We start from the raw sequence: 15,773 nt of genomic DNA, 5'->3' as shown, positions 1-15,773 counted from the left end.
TCTGAGTGTTTTTCCTTTTTTTTGTTCTCGCATCCGCAGTCTTGCCGTCTGTATTTATATCGCTTTCCCTCTGGCCCGTGACGATCATCCAACGCTTCAGTCCTGTCTTCATCTCCCTCTTTTAAACACCATCGTTAAATTTTAGCGACTCATTAGTGGGGCGAGCACCTTCACTGCTTTTCTGCGTTTGCCATCCACAGCCCCCCCCCGTGGGTAACGCCCCAGGGGGTGTTCCTTGCAGAGAATATCTGGGCGTCACATCAGCGCACATGCTTCAGTAAGAAAGCTACTTTGTTTATGTCTTAGGGCGTTCATTAAACCAGAAGGCATGTTGTGCACATTGTGTTCTGATCGATGTGTTTCTTCCCCCCAAGTTTTGGTTGTTCTTGTCTGTGATGTGAAGCCATAGTGAGGTAATTCTATTAAAATGAAAGTGAAACCAGGTAGTCGCCACCCAGACACAGTGAAACGGGCCGCTGTCAGGGTCCAAAACAGGTCCGCGCTTTCGCTGGCTGTTGGGCACTCGGTGGCATGAATGTGCATTGTATTCGTTCAGGATGGTCATGTGACTGGTCACGTGCGGCGTGTGTCCCTCCTCCCCTGCTTCCATGGTGACAGGGCGTGGGGGGGAGGGGGGGTGAGTCACCTGGAGGAAGCGATTCTGATGGTTAACTGGAGAGTCAAAGGGTCACGCACCCTATGGGTGTGTCGGTTTTATATGTAATAATAAATAATAAAATAATAAAATAATAATAATTAACTTATTTATCTTTGAAGTCGGTCTGAGTATCTTTTAGTATCATTTCAAATACATGATGTGTGTGGTTATACACTGAGCTGAAGTATAATTTCTTTGGTAAAGTGCAGATGAGAAGTAATTGAGTGTGTGTGCCTGTGTGTGCTCGTGGCATAATCACACACACACACACACACACACACGTGTGTAAAGTAGAGTGTTATGTATGTGTGTATAAACATGACATTGTAAGACGTAGACTTTAAGATGACATACACAAAGTGATACAACTAGATATATTTAACCACCTGATTGGTGGGGGGTAGATCTGGAATGGAGTTTGACGTGGAAAGCCGGATGAGCAATAAATAAATAGATTTGGATTCAGAGTTGAAGTCCGGAGTTGTCTGTACTTTTAACAGGCCCTTAGCCTGCATAATGTTTTATGGTTATGATATAGAGGATCATAAATAAGCCTTTTTGGGTTAACAGTCTTAAAGGTATGGTGAGGTATCTGTTCTGGGCCTTAACAAGGTTACAAATCTGGACCATTACCACTGTGCCATTCACTGACCAAGTTAAAAATAAATAAAGGAATAAAGGATGCCCTGGATGACACTGCAGAGGCCCTGCTGACGCTAATCCATTCACTGTACTGGCCACTGCGGACCACGAGCACACTGCCCTGCGCCCCTGCTTTTCACAGACCTGTGGTGCTGAGCTCCTCTATATATTCAGATGAGACCAATGTGCTGTTTGTATAGATTTGCTTAGATTGTGGAGGACGAGGGGGGGGGGGCTCTGACAACTGTCACCTGATTGGTTGGTTTCCCAGCAGCATAGATGTTGAGCTGCTGTTCGCTCCGTCTGGGAGCAGTGCCGCTTGCTCTCCCTGCGAAGTCTATGCCAAGCAGGCCCTCGTGTGAATTATCGCTGGCATGCTGACGGGAGGGGGGGGGGGGGGGGGCGCCGGGAGCAGGATGTTCTGTGGTCTTTGTATTTTTTTTTTACATTTTTTTTTTTTCTGCGTGGAATCACGAGGAGTGACGGTGCAGCCCCGCTCGCCGCGTTGGTGTGCGGTCACGCAGAACACCTGGGCCCACAGCGTGCGCCCCGACCTTGGCGGGGAGCAGGCCGGGCACTGTCGCCACCTGCGGGCTGGCGTCAGTGAGAGCAGGGCGTCTTGGGGGGGTGGGGGGGCGGTAGACTGAATGAATGAGGGAGGCAGATGAAAGATAGCTTTAGGATAGAGCCTGCTCCCCTCCCACGGAGTAATAAATAATGAATATGGTGGGGAGGAGAGAGGAGCAGAGAGATGAGACCTGGAAGAGGAATCATGACATTAGCCATTACCTCATCCTGCGTCGTGATCTCCGCTCTATGGCTCCCCCTGCCCGCCCCGCGCGGTAATGCTAATGCCTCGCTGTGACCCCCGCTGCCTCTCACATCCGTGCACGCTCACTCACACACACACACACACACACGCATACACGCACCCATGCAAAGCAGGGCTGCAAAGCATCCACCACAGTGAGATTAAGATCCAGATTCACTTTGTCCAATGTGTATACTCGTGCCCTACGTTCTCGCTGCCGGACGCATGAGAATTTCTCCTAAGTGCAGACAGTGTGAACAAGTAAACGTGGTACAAACAGATTTTAAAATGCATGGCGCAGAAATGGAAAATTCAGAAAAACAAAATATTGAAATAAGGAAATATTAAGAATAACAACACCAATAACAAAAGTAATAATAATTAATATTAATAATAATAAACGGATAGCACCGGAGTTGTACTTTAAGAAGTCGTGCTTCCTGCTGTGTCGTGGCTGGACGTGGGCAGCAGCACGTCAGGAAAGAGCGTCCTAGTTCCCTGTGGCATTGGACACCTTCAAGGTTACAGCAGGCTGGAATGGCGGCAGGTGGCCGCGTGTGCAATCTGCAGAAGGTTCTTGTCACACTGGACGTGTGACCGCTGCCTCCTGTCGCCTGGGGTAGAAGTGGGCTGCTGTCACCTGACTTCCTCGTCTCCTCTCGTCCATGCAGGTCAACCTGAACGACTCCCACAACCAGATGGTGGTGCACTGGGCCGGGGAGAGGAGCAATGTCATTGTGGCGCTGGCCCGGGACAGCGCCGGCGCCTCCGGGCCCAAGATGAGCGCGGTAGGTTCTTGCAAGAGCGACGTACCGAGAACCTTATGGACCGTGACTAATCAAGAACCTGCATTTCCCTTAACTGAAGCTAACAGATTCACTCGAAAGAGTGCTAATAAATTTTATGTCTTCAGAATAAAGCATTTTTACGGTGACAGGAAATGTCTCGTGTACATTTAATTAAAATGTCAAAGTGCCTACACCAGCAGAGGACAGTTTTATTTTTTGAACCAGATAAACATCTGTCATCTAATTGAAAGCTCTCCATTCAGAGTGAAACCCCTATCTGCTTCTATGGAGCCTACAGTCTATTTTTATCTCCACTGTGTTAACACTAGCAAGAGATTTCTGCTTTTTCCTGAGATTTTTGTCAGTGGGGATCAGAAAAGCAGGGAATAAGTAGGTGAGAAGTGTCATGTTTAAACCCTTTTCTCTCATTTGTAAACATTGGACAAATGTTTGTTATCGAGTAAAAAGATCTGGCATTTTACCATTCTACTCAGCTGCAAGCCTGTCTTGTTTTGAAAACAGATTTAGATTCCTGCGCGCTTAATTTCCTGTCTGGGCCAGTCTCTGACAGGAAGTTCATGTCCCCACTGAGGTCTTGCCTCTCGCTTTTCCACGCTCCGCCTCTGCCCAAGTAAATCATGCCTATTGGTTTCTCAGTCTTGCACTACCTGAAGATTGTCAGTGCTCTGCGTATCTCCAGGGATGCGGCGAGGAAATCCCCGAGGGGCGGATTTGTGGACGAAAGAGGCTGTCGGGTGCAGTGCCTGTGATGGCAACCAGTTTGGTTAAAATCAGCGGGCCGACGAAGACCTCAACTCAAAATTTCGTCAGCTTAATTCAAACACAAGTTCAGTTGTCCACTGATCCTCTGTGAAAATGTCCGGATGGTGGCCGGGTTCCAGAGACAGCTCTGAGGGTTTTGACTTGGAGGTTTTCACCCATTTCTTATGGTCCCTATCACAGGTGTATGTGTCCTACGACTACGGAACCACCTTTTCCCACATCTCGGACCAGTTCCAGCTGAGCGATTCCAAGGCGGGCAGCAAGCAGGCCATCGCTCAGTTCTACCACAGCCCAGTTGACAACAAGAGGGTAGGTGGCTCCACCCGGTCCAGTCTCCACCTGCTCATACTACTTACTCGCACGGAATCATTGTTCTGTACTGTTGTTTGCTGGTCATCTGTCCTTTGTTCTTGCTTTCCGAAGCACTGCAGAGATGAAACTTCGTTCTTGTGACTTGACTTGACGTAGACTGTGATAGGGACTGTGCTGGGAACTAGACCAGCTTCCCAAGGATGTTGCCTACTGCTCTGATTAGACGTATAATAGGCTTGTGAGTCTATATCAGCAGTCACCAACACCTTGACCGCGAGCTACCGGTAACCCGCAGGGGGCCATTGAGTGTCTTGTATAACACTTATTAGAAATCAGATCAATAATTTAAATTCTTTTGCATTTTGCTTATGTGCATTTGACTTTGTCTGGAGCTGTGATGGGCTGCACAAAGGCACCATCAGAAACCACGGGGCAGTGGGAGGGGTTCCGGAAATATTCTCCTTTATTGCAAATCCCCACAATTCAATACCCTTTCCCCACAGCACCCACATACAAAGGACAAAAAAGAGAAATATATATGTGTGTGTGTGTGTGTGTGTGTGTGTGTGTGTGTGTGTGTGTGTGTGTGTGTGTGTGTGTGTGTGTGTATATATATATATATATATATATATATATATATATATATATATATATATATACACATATCCGCAAAGGGCCGGTGTGTATGCAGGTGTTTGGGGTAACCTGTAGGTCAGCTGTTCAAACCCAGGTGTGAGGACTTTTGGTACCCCATAAAACTTTTGTGTTTCCCCACAAATTGGGAATTTCATTGAATGAAATTGTTTATGCATTAAACTGTTCTTCACTCCATTCTGTGCATTTAATTAATCAGTGCATGGATGTTTTAATATGTACCAAGGTATCCATTTATAGTATCCCTCTGGGGTCTGCCTTAGCAGTTCGTCCATGTGGGGCCCTTCAGATGGATGGTGAATGCCATGATGTCATGACAGAGTGGACATAAAAAAGCAGAATTACTTATACCGTTGCCGTCAAAGAATTCCACAGTTCCCCAGAATTAGTTAGAATTCGTTCCCCATTTCTTTGTTAAAGTATCGCACACTGTCAGCAGGGCTGGGGACCCCTGGTCTATATGCACCCATTTCTCTGCATGACTGGTCTAGCGTCTGTTTTCTCAAAGGCTTTGTTGAGCGTCACGGGTCCATGATCCTTCTGGGAAACCCCTTGTTGCTTGGTGGTTAATTAGCCATGTCTGTCGTCCACCTCTGAACCTCGTCAATCACTTGTTTGTGCCATTTATTCAACAAATGCAATCTCCATTTGTTCTACTTTGTTTTTAAAAGCCACACAAAACACGCAAACACCTGCCGCGAGTGACTAAAGCGAAAACTGGAACGCCCCCCCAGGAGTGTAGTTTAGAACCCGAGGTGTGAATCTTCAGGCTGCTGCCTTTTTTGTTCTTTGTTTGTTTGGGCAGATCTGTCAGCCTGTTCTTGCACCCTCGCCCCCCCCCCCAACTCAAATCACTGCTGGTTCTACAAGGAGGGGCGGGGGGGTTTTCTGTGTTTGTCAGTCAGGAGAGGATTTGTTTGCATTTGCTTAATGGATTAATTTGTTTGCTGTGTCATACTCTCCGTTTTCAGAGCTGAGTATTTTTCCCCAAACGCATTCCCTGTTTGTCGGTACTGTGGCGGGCCTCCTTGTGGCACATACGGTGATTCTGCTTCCAGAACCTTCTTTACTACCTTACTTGTTTACTTACTCTGGAGCAGATCTGCCAGCCTTTAGGAGAATGAGAACAGAGAATGTCTCACTTTATGATCGTTTGGGGTTTTGTTTTTGTTTGTTTGTTTGTTTGCCTGCTGCTTTGTTTGAGCTCTGGAATGTCAGTCGGGGTTCAGGTACTCCACAGCATTCTAATAAAACAAAGCCTTCCTGTTTGCCTGTGCCAGACACTGTTTCAGTGCTCTCTCTTTCCCACAGTACCTCTTCGCCGACACCACGAATGGCTTCCTGTGGAACACGTTCGACTTCTGCAAGACTGTCCAGGGCTTCTCCACCCCCTTCAAACCTACTGATCTTCTGCTGCACAGCACAAACCCCAGCCTGGTGCTTGGCTATGACAGCCTGGACCCCAATAAAGGGGTCAGTGACCCCGGCTGGACCAGCCTGAACCCCGTCACGGCTCTGTGACGGCCAACATCACCTCATTATCACTGGGATTGAGCTCAGACGTTGCCTCACCCCTCTTAATGACCCGATGTATTTGCTGTCCATTATCTACACTAGGGGAAGACAGTTCATTTCAGGACACAACTGACACATATTATTGCAATCCTCCCCTCCCCCTTACCCCCTTAATGAGTGTGAGAGTTCAGACTGGCTCATCAGACTTGTCAAGTATTGTTGTAACTCTTCATAATGTACCGCTCGTTTTCTGTAGGTGTATTGGAAGGAACATATATACACCTCATTTAGTGATATAACTGACCCCCCCCCATGTTACAGTTGTGGAAGTCAGATGATTTTGGAGAGACTTGGGTGCTGATCCAGGAACATGTGAAGTCCTACTTCTGGTAAGATTTTTGCTCTGTTCCTCACGTCTCCACTCCTTTGTCAGAGCATCTCTAGGGACTGGGGGGGGGGGGGGGGCTTTGCTGCCAGTAACCTGCTTGCCTGGCTTAATCTCCTTGTGCTGTTGTATGTATTTGGCTGACTGAATGGTCTTTCAGTGGGTGTGTTTGTTTGTTGTGTGCTTTTGTGTATACTACATTGTGGAGACCAATGTGGTGAAACCTGTTACTTTTTTTGCTTGAGGGCACATTTTCAGGTCCTCACAATACAAAACATCAAGACACCTAAATAACCGGAAGTTTTGCTTTTCGTTTGGTTGCCTGTACTTAAGGAGACGGCTGGGTCAGCGTTAAGGTTATCATAGTTAAGATCAGGGTTATGGCCATAGAAATGAATGGAGAATCTGACCGTCTACATCCCTGAAGGCGGCCATCCTTGTGTTGCTGGGCTCGCCAGGGCCTGTCTGCTCTGTCATAAAAAATGATCGAGACGTGAATCCCTTTTGGCAGAGTTTCTCTAGCCAGAGAAAGCAGCCCCTAGAGCAAACGGACATTAAGGGCCTTACTCAAGGGTCCAATGGTGAAATCATTCTGCCTAGTCTGGGATCCGAATCGGCCAGCAGAGTCTCCTAAGCTGGTGAGACTCATCCTGGATCGTGGTCCTGAAGCATCTGTTTGTGCAGACAGCCGCCTACCTCGCTGTTGAGGCCTGTGTTTGGCGTAAATATGCCTTTTGTTTGCCTCAGTTACTCACACTTCGGTGTCCTTACTCAGACGCCTTCTGTGCCTAATGCCGTCGGAACGCAGACCACCTCCTTTCCTTTTATGCATAAACAGTGTCGCCACGGATCGAAGCAGGTGCTTGTCAGCGGAGCCCGGCTAACCCTCGTAATCGCTGTACGTCATTTGGGTGATGTTCGAAAACTGTGTTCCACTCGAACTGGCCCCAAACTGGTGCGCAGAAGATACATTGTTTTCTTAGGTGTGGTTAATGGAGGCTGACGAATGTCGTAAGGATACCGAAGTGTTGTTATATTGGATGGTTATCGTTACATCAATGAATTGGAATTATAAATCATTTTTATAGTAATAGTATTAATTACTTTGATGAATTACTTATATAGATTGTAGTGGTGGCTCAGTGGGATGAGCTGTTACGTCTCATTCAGGGTTGGGGGTTTAAATCCCAGTTACCCTGTGTCAGGTGTATTTCCTCTTGCAGTCCAGAGACATGCAGTTAGAACAGAGTAATGGACCGCAAAGGGGGTACTGTGCTGGGACCTAATCCACATTATCACCATGCAAAAATATATCTTTCACCTACCGGTGGGTTAGGGGGCTGCAGGTGGAGGGGGGGTATGGGAGGCCATAGTCCGAATCCACGCCTGCTTGTCTGGTTTTAAATTCTTCACTGTGCCCATAGTGGACTTCTGTGCTAAGGGGGGTCCTCTGTGCCCAGGACACCCCACCAAAGGGGGGGGGGGCAATTTACATCGCAACTTCCCCTGCTCCTTGTTAATCAGACCAGAAGAGTGACAGTCCCCCTTTTCCCTCTGATTGGTTACTGGCCGTCTGCCCCTTCATAGGGCTGGTCTCCGTATATGGCCACGTGAGGAGACACACTGAGAGGTCGTGCTGTCCCGGGGGAGCGCTATACAAGACCCACATAGTTACCTTCTCAAGACCTTCATTTGTTCTCTGTACAACCCACTGTGTAATACTATTTATTTCCGAGCGGTTACATGCCCTGGCATCCCTTGTGCTATTACTGTTAATTGCTGTATTATTTATTGTTATGGTCTATTAATGTATAAAAGTGTGTTTATAGTCTAATGTATGTTTTGTTGGGGATTATTAAAGGGTCTATTTGTCTTTCTCTCCCTGTCTATCTGTCTCAGTCTCTCTCTCTCTTGGTCTCAATTGGTCTCTCTCTCTCTCTCTCTCCTCTCTCTCTCTCTCTCTCTCTCTCTCTCTCTCTCTCTCTCTCTCTCTCTCTCTCTCTCTCTCTCTCTCTCTCTCTCTAACTGACGGCAGTATTAGATCATGCTCTCATCATTTCCCTCATAGCCGCCTGTGTGGGACGGATGTAATTTACCCCTCCAAACCTCCTTAAGATGCTCCCCCTCTGTGCCCAATTTGCTGCATCACTCTTGTATATGTGTACCTAAACCCATTGAAATTGCCCCCCCCCCAGGGGCGTGGAGCCATACGACTCCCCCACCACGGTGATCGTCCAGAGACACGAGCCATCCGGCGGCCTCCAGTGTGCTCATCAGTACCGACTTCTTCCAGAGTGAGCAGAACCGCAGCGTCATCATGGAACGTGTGGACAGCTTCCAGCTGCGTGACAAGTACATGTTCGCCACAACAACGCGGGTGAGATGCATAGCTGACCCGCCCGCTTACCAGCCCGCAAACACCCTCCTCCCAACTATGAATATAACGCTGGTGGTATGTGGCTCAGCGGGTTGTGACGTCGTGCCTGTGACCAGAAGGTTGTCGGTTGAAATACTAAATGTAGGCAAAGCCAAACGAAATGCAGTGTGAAGGGAAGAGATGCCTCGTGTTGACTTCTGAGAGTATGCTTTGGTGGTTCCTTCATCGGTTTGCGGGGCATGATTCTGCGTGAAATGCAGACGCATGCAGACGCAATCGATGGATAAGTTGTTTGCGTATTAGGTGACGGCAGTGATGGAGGTGTCGTTCATGTCCCTTTGATAGAATCCTGGCCCCGAGAGTGTATTAACGAGAAGCAGACTCCTCACGTCGCTGATTTCAGGTCTGCTTTCGTACGTTAGTGTATAACGCCCTTCCTGGCAGTTGTACTCTGCCTTCTGGTATTCTTTCTTTCCATTTTCCCTCTGTCGTGCACAATTTCAGTATTTTGTATAAACGGCGTATTAATGGGTCACCACACACTCTTGTCAAGTGCCTCTGGGCTACTTTGGAAATTGAGCTATATAAACATGAATTGACTTGAAATTGAGTTGTACGAAAGCTCTAAAATAAGTGTGGCAAGAACGGTATTACATCGTACAAAGTAATAATCATCAGTCACTATAGTACTGTGTTAAAGTGGTAAGTCAGGAAAATCTGGGAAATTGTGTGTGGGAGTTACAGGTGGGGAAAACCCCTGGGTATCCAAAGCCCACCCTCCCCCATCCAGAGTTTAAACAGGTTACAGTTAAGTGTATGAATATTTTGAGAACTGAATTTTTAATTAGATCGCCGGTCTCCTGCCTCTAGAACGTTATCTTGGTCCGACACTCTCTTGGGGCAGTTGGTAATGTTCAGCTGGTCAGCCTGTCATAGGTTGCACCATAAGCTCCCGTAATGGGGATGGGAATAGAATAAACTTCTGCTGCACTGGGGTCTGACTAATTAAGTTAGGTACGGCAGCATGCTGCCACGTCACTTACCTTAGTGTTATTTAAGATGAGATGGATGGAATGGCCCAGATACGCTCTGATATAGCTGGAAAAGGTCTTCGGTTGGAGTTTAAATACTGTGACTGAGTGGGTATCTTTTACGCTGAAGTTGCAGTTGCAAGGCTATACCTCTAGCAGGAGCCAGCGAGCTGCGAGTGGGCCTTACACATTGCACATTAATCACCAGTACAGGTCTAACTTGTTACTACGATGCTTATGCTGCCCTGGTTATTAAATTGGCATTTTATTTTATTGACTTCAAGGTTTGATCCCCCCCCCAAAAACTTGGATTTAGCTCATTCCCCCTCCTGTGTTCCCGTCGGTTGGTTTGTTCCATGCTTTTGTGGTAGATGGGTGTTTTGTAAGATTCTAAGCTTCCTGCAAAGACGGATGGATGGATGAATGTTTCCCAACTGCGGACCTCCATATGCATTGAGCCCTGGGTAGACCCCCCTTTCAGCCCCCCCCGTGTGATTGTGGCATATTCAGCCAATACCAATAGTAGCGGGTACATCATGTACCAAGTCCCAAGCTGGATGGAGGGGATGGGGACACTGCAGTCATGAGACAGCTATGTCCAGCCACAGCTCGGCTAAACAGCACGTTGAAAGCTGCCCCACGGGTACCTGTGCTGCTTGGCGGGCACTCAGACCGCAGCGAGACTGCGGCGGAGTCACGTGCCACCTGGGAATCACACGAGCGGCAGATGGCCCACCCGTGTGGCGTGAGCCGGGGTCGAGTGAGCTGGGCCAGCCCAGCTCTCGCGGGCAGATGGCACCCGAACCTTTCTGTTCGCCACTGAGAGTGTAACGCGATTCAGTATGCATGTATTCATGTGTCCCGCTAAACGGCGCTCGAAACTTACACCTGTTGATCTGTGAACTTGGGTATTTTAATGTTTTTTTTTTTTTTCCTCCGAAAGCACTCTGTGAGGACTGTTTCCTTTTTTATTTGCCTTCATATTAAAAGAACAGAAACTGTTTTATTTGATGAGAATTGTTGGCGCCAGACTTTATACTGCAGGAAATTGGGTCAGCACTGGGAGCTGTAGCGTGAGTGTGTGCGCGCACGTGCGTGTGAGCCTGTGTGTGCATGCGATTGTTCTTTTTTTTCCATGTCCTGCATTTGCTGGGTTGCAGAATTGCTGTTGGTTGTTTGTGGCTCTGGAGGCCCTGCGGAGGCCGTGCCAGTGAGCGTGACGACAGCCAGTGCAGGAGGAGACGGGGCCGAGAGCAGTGGGCAGTGGACAGTGACCTGCTTCCCGACCCAGCCACGAAGCAGGGGGGCTCTTGGTGCTGCTTTGATTCTTGTTTATGGCAGTAATAGTCTGTCATTTTTTCCAAACATAGAAATGAATCAGAGTGTGACGAGATGCACAGTCACCCCCAGAGACGCTGGAAGGACAGAGCCAGCAAGTAACGTTCTTTCCTCGTGAATCCCCCCCCCCCCCTTTTAGGGTAATCACAAGACAAAACTAGCAGGGATGTTTGAGATTGAGCAGTACTCCCAACCCCCCCAGCCTGGTAAAACCTCCTATCCGTCTCTCTGCTCTGCTCAGCTAATAGGATTACCATTAATGAATATCAGAAACCTCCACCGACAACGAGGGGCTACTGAAACTAATTAAACACCCCCCCCAAGCCCATGAGGTCTCCTCTGCCTGAGCTTTTTAGTGAGGCTGGTGCTGATCCTCCGGAACAATCTCCCGACACCCCCCCCCCGGCACAGAGGATATCTGGGTTAATGCGGAGCTGCCCCGCTCATTCTGCTGGAGGAGCTCCGCCCCCCTTGCTCCGCCCCCTCTCCTCACCAGAGACTCCGTTTAACTGGGCTTGTCTGGCGCCCCTGAGCCGTTTCACGAACGTTCATGTTCTGCCATGCCCTGGGCCCTGCCAAGGTTTTTTTGGTACGAGAGCTTTGATGGCAAAGCAGCAAATTGAATGTGAATTTCATTTCATTTCTGGACCAAACCCTGGCGGCAGCTTTTCAGGCTCCTGTTACTCCGCGTTTCTGAACTATGCGCGCTGTGATGGGGTTTCCTCCCTTTCCCCCTTGTGTCCTGTGAGCTCTGTGCCCCCCCCCCCCCAGTCTCTCAGGGCTCTGTTGGGTCACGGTGCCTGTGATCAGATTCAATTCCAAGTCGGCAGAGTGATTTCAAAGTTTGACCACTGAGCAAGGCCCCAATTGCTCCAGGGACCGGCTGAACCGGCTTTCAGTTGTACTTTGCGTGCGTTGGATAAAGAATTTGTGATTGTAAATTGTAATTGAGACCTCCAGAGTGCCTACAATTACAAATTACAATCATAATTGTGAATTGTAATTGAAAGTTTGGGTGCCACAGGCATAAAGGAGCTGCAGTTCTCCTAAAGTTGCAGTATCCAATAAGGTGTCCTTTTGGACCAATGACAAATGGGGGCAGACTGCCCTGTTCCTGCGCAGCGGAGTGCTGGCCCTCGGCCCCCTGCTGCTTGCTTTGGCCTCTCTCTCAACACCTCCACGCCTGTTGTTTTGTTTGCACTCTCTCAGTAGCTAATGGGTCAGTACTGTCTGCCTTTGATCGGATAGTTGCTGGTTTGACTCCCATCTTGCAGAATAGTCACATGTCTGCTGGGCCCTTGAGCCAGGGTCCTTAACCCCCCTCCCCACCACCCCCCACATGATGATGGGTATGCAGTGTCTTCATCATATTGTAAGGCACGGATATTTAAACCATGCCCGTTAATCTGCCTCTTTCCCCTGGTGGCAATTCTGAGCCCCTAACCCCACATGCCGACCAAATTGCTTTGGGTTTTTCCCAACTGAGGCTGTGGATCTTTAGGCTACGCCGTCCTTCCCTTGACACAACACAGGGAGCCATTTTACCCATAAGGCAAATTTGCTGCGTTCAACGCTGCCCCTTTAAAGTAATAAAGTTAAATGGCATGGCAGCAGTAGCTCCGACAGGCCAGACCGCAGCTGAACCACAGAGGCTAGCCACAGCGCTGATTGGGTGTGCCGGAATGGGGGCCCCCGCTCTCCTCTCTCCCGGGGGAGCTTCTCCCAAACTGCCCGACTTTGGCAGACGCTCAGAGCTGTCCGGCTGCACTGCAGAACCTGGTGAAAACAGATGAGAACTGAGGCGAGACCACAGAGAGCTCTGCAATACCAAGGCTCAAATACCCAACAGAAAGGCGGCATTAAGGTTTGGATTCAAAGCAGTGTTTCTCAGCATAGTCCGCGGAGACCCCCAGACGGTCCATATTTTTGCTCTCTCCCAGCTCCTAACACACCCATAGCAGGTATTCGGTGTTCTTGATTGGCCGGAATCTGGGTTGGAGCAAAGATGTGGATTGTCTGAGGCTCCCTGAGGATGGGATTGAGAAATACTGGTTTGAACAGAAGGCACATGGGGACAGAGAACCCGGCGAACTCGCACAGATGGTCCTCTGGGTGGGTCCTACACTTGAGTTGGCTCTTCATCTAGGAAGCCTTTCTTCTGCTGTGTTTCTGTTCCCCATAGGATCTTACTTCATCTAATTGTGTCATCTTCAACCGCACCTTCTAGATACTAGTCTAGGTCCATTTGTCAGCCGACCCAGACGTTTCGCAGTGCCAGGCTAGCTGGTGCATGCTTCCATGAAGGTCCCTTACCTACCCAGGCTCTAGGGTTGAAGTCAGTTCCACGTCCTGTATGGCTGAACGCGGTGGTGGATGACCCTGACTGGAATGTAGAGATGAAGAGAAGGTGGTGTAATGACTGGAATGCCTCATGAGGTGGGCGTGCAGGTCGTTCTGCGTTAGACTGTATGTCTTGGAGATTCCTCAGCTACTGGCCCCTCCTCCATTATTTCTGCATGCCTGTTGGGTTTGTGCTGGAAGCGTTACTGGGAGCCAGCATCTCTCCATGTGCCAATTCAGCTGGAGGTCTCGCCCCAGTGTCTCAGCTGCCGATTCAGTCATATTTCCTTACTAAATGAAAACTCTTTGACATCTACAGCAGTTTGTTTTTTTTTTTTTTTGTTGGAAAGGTCACGGCTGTCACTTCTAAAGCCAACCAGGGGATGTTGTTCTTCATCTCGAGCCATAAGCCTGCCTCTTGAGGAAATCACCCCCCAGGGCCAAGGCTGCCTCAGAGAGCTGCCATGGAAACCAGAGAGGCTTACTAGAACGGGCCTCTCTGCCAACAGTCTCATCCGGTCCAGGGTGACACTGTCTACACGGATATCATAGCTCTAGATTCTTTTGAAATGTAGAGGTTCACCTGAATATAATACATTTTTCCTCCCGGTCTGTGCATATGTGTTAATCATTCCTCAGCACTGAAATGAATATTTACTGGTCACTTTTTTCATGGGTGGTTTTTAATTTCTTTTTACTCTTATTTGACTCATTCTACTTTCAGACACAACCTGCTGTTAACATAAGCCACGGACATAAATCAAATGCCATGTTTGCCTTTCTGTGTAAAGCTGTTGGCGTCAGGGCGACGTTCCTCAGAACGTGGTGAGAGCTCTGATGGAAGCGGGTGTTTGACCCGCTTCGGGGGGTTTACCGACACTTCTTCTGACACTCTGGGCCACGGTTGTGTTCCCCTTAGACGCTGCTGGGGAGTCAGGAGCCATCTTCTGTCCAGCTTTGGGTCTCTTACAACCGTCAGCCAATGAGGGCGGCTCAATTCAACACTCGCCACCCAATCACTGTGAGTACCCACAATGCAGTGGGAGAGAACATTGTAAAGGTTCATACTACCAGTCAAGGTAATCTTCATAACAGGTTTGTACGTACTGGGTCTGAATTTCTCCTTAGAACCTAATTAAGAAGCGGATTAACTTTAGAAACGTAAATGATTTGACTCTGGTTTAGATTCCCCCCTAATGTCGAGTGGCTGCTACTAGCATAGCCTGAGAGGTAATGTAGCCCTCTCATTGGTTATCTATGATGTAATGGTGCCCCTAGTCTGTGCTGTGTTCCATACGCCTGGTGAAGCCTACACCCCAATCTTGGCAGGAATACTACGTCGCAGATGCCTCGGAAGACCAGGTGTTCGTGTGTGTGAACCACCAGGACAACATCACCCATCTGTACATTTCCGACACGCTGGGCCTCTCCTTCTCCCTCTCGCTGGAGAATGTGCTGTATTACAGTCCTGATGGTACTGGCAGCAATACGCTCATCAGGTTAGTTTTGAGCTTTGGGGGTGAATGATCCCCAACTGTGGTTTCCTGAGGGTTAAATTCCATCTGTAACACGAAGTCCAACATGTCTGGGGAAAAAATCCACCTGGGGGGGGGGGGGGTGGCCCTCTGACAATTGGAGGTCTGAATTCAGATGTATTTTAGTGTGGATGTTGATGATGTAGTGCACCAGTTGGTGACCACTAGCTTAGATATAACATTAATGACTAGGGCAGCGGTGCTACGACCGAAGGTGCAGACATTGAGTGTGATGAGATGAAGACATTTATGACTGTCGTCGGTGAAGGCAAGGGCCGAATATGACTGGGACTGACGAACGTGAACAGACAATTTGACGTTGACATCGCTAACGAATGACATTGGTGAGGATGCTAACATTAGCAGATCGTGATGATAATGCGGAAGAGTGCGAGGAGAATGAGCGATGACTAAGGAAGCGGCTGAATATTTTGTCATGGATGAGTGTGATCGGGCTGATGTGTTAATTACCCCCTCCCACCTGTCAGTGGATTACCAGCTCGCTGAAAGCAGCTTGGGCAGCCAGAAGCTCACTTGTCGGACGCCGGCAACCTAAGTACCAGCTCCTGAACTTCCACTAATCCAATTACAAGTTTACTCGGTA

At 48.6% G+C, this 15,773-nt stretch overlaps 1 protein-coding gene across 1 annotated transcript in view; it reads left to right on the top strand.

Annotated features, from left to right (window-relative positions):
- The window catches only part of sorl1 (sortilin-related receptor, L(DLR class) A repeats containing), a 54,183-nt gene that overhangs the window by 12,059 nt on the left and 26,351 nt on the right, over positions 1–15,773 (top strand). The window contains 8 exon segments of the mRNA XM_048982607.1: positions 2,783–2,899; positions 3,863–3,991; positions 5,960–6,121; positions 6,485–6,552; positions 8,744–8,804; positions 8,806–8,925; positions 14,554–14,655; positions 14,964–15,133. Coding sequence (XP_048838564.1) covers positions 2,783–2,899; positions 3,863–3,991; positions 5,960–6,121; positions 6,485–6,552; positions 8,744–8,804; positions 8,806–8,925; positions 14,554–14,655; positions 14,964–15,133 — 929 coding nt within the window.

Source organism: Brienomyrus brachyistius, chromosome 18 (assembly GCF_023856365.1).
Source record: "Brienomyrus brachyistius isolate T26 chromosome 18, BBRACH_0.4, whole genome shotgun sequence".
NCBI classification, from domain to species: domain Eukaryota; kingdom Metazoa; phylum Chordata; class Actinopteri; order Osteoglossiformes; family Mormyridae; genus Brienomyrus; species Brienomyrus brachyistius.
This window is presented reverse-complemented; position numbering and strand designations above follow the sequence as displayed.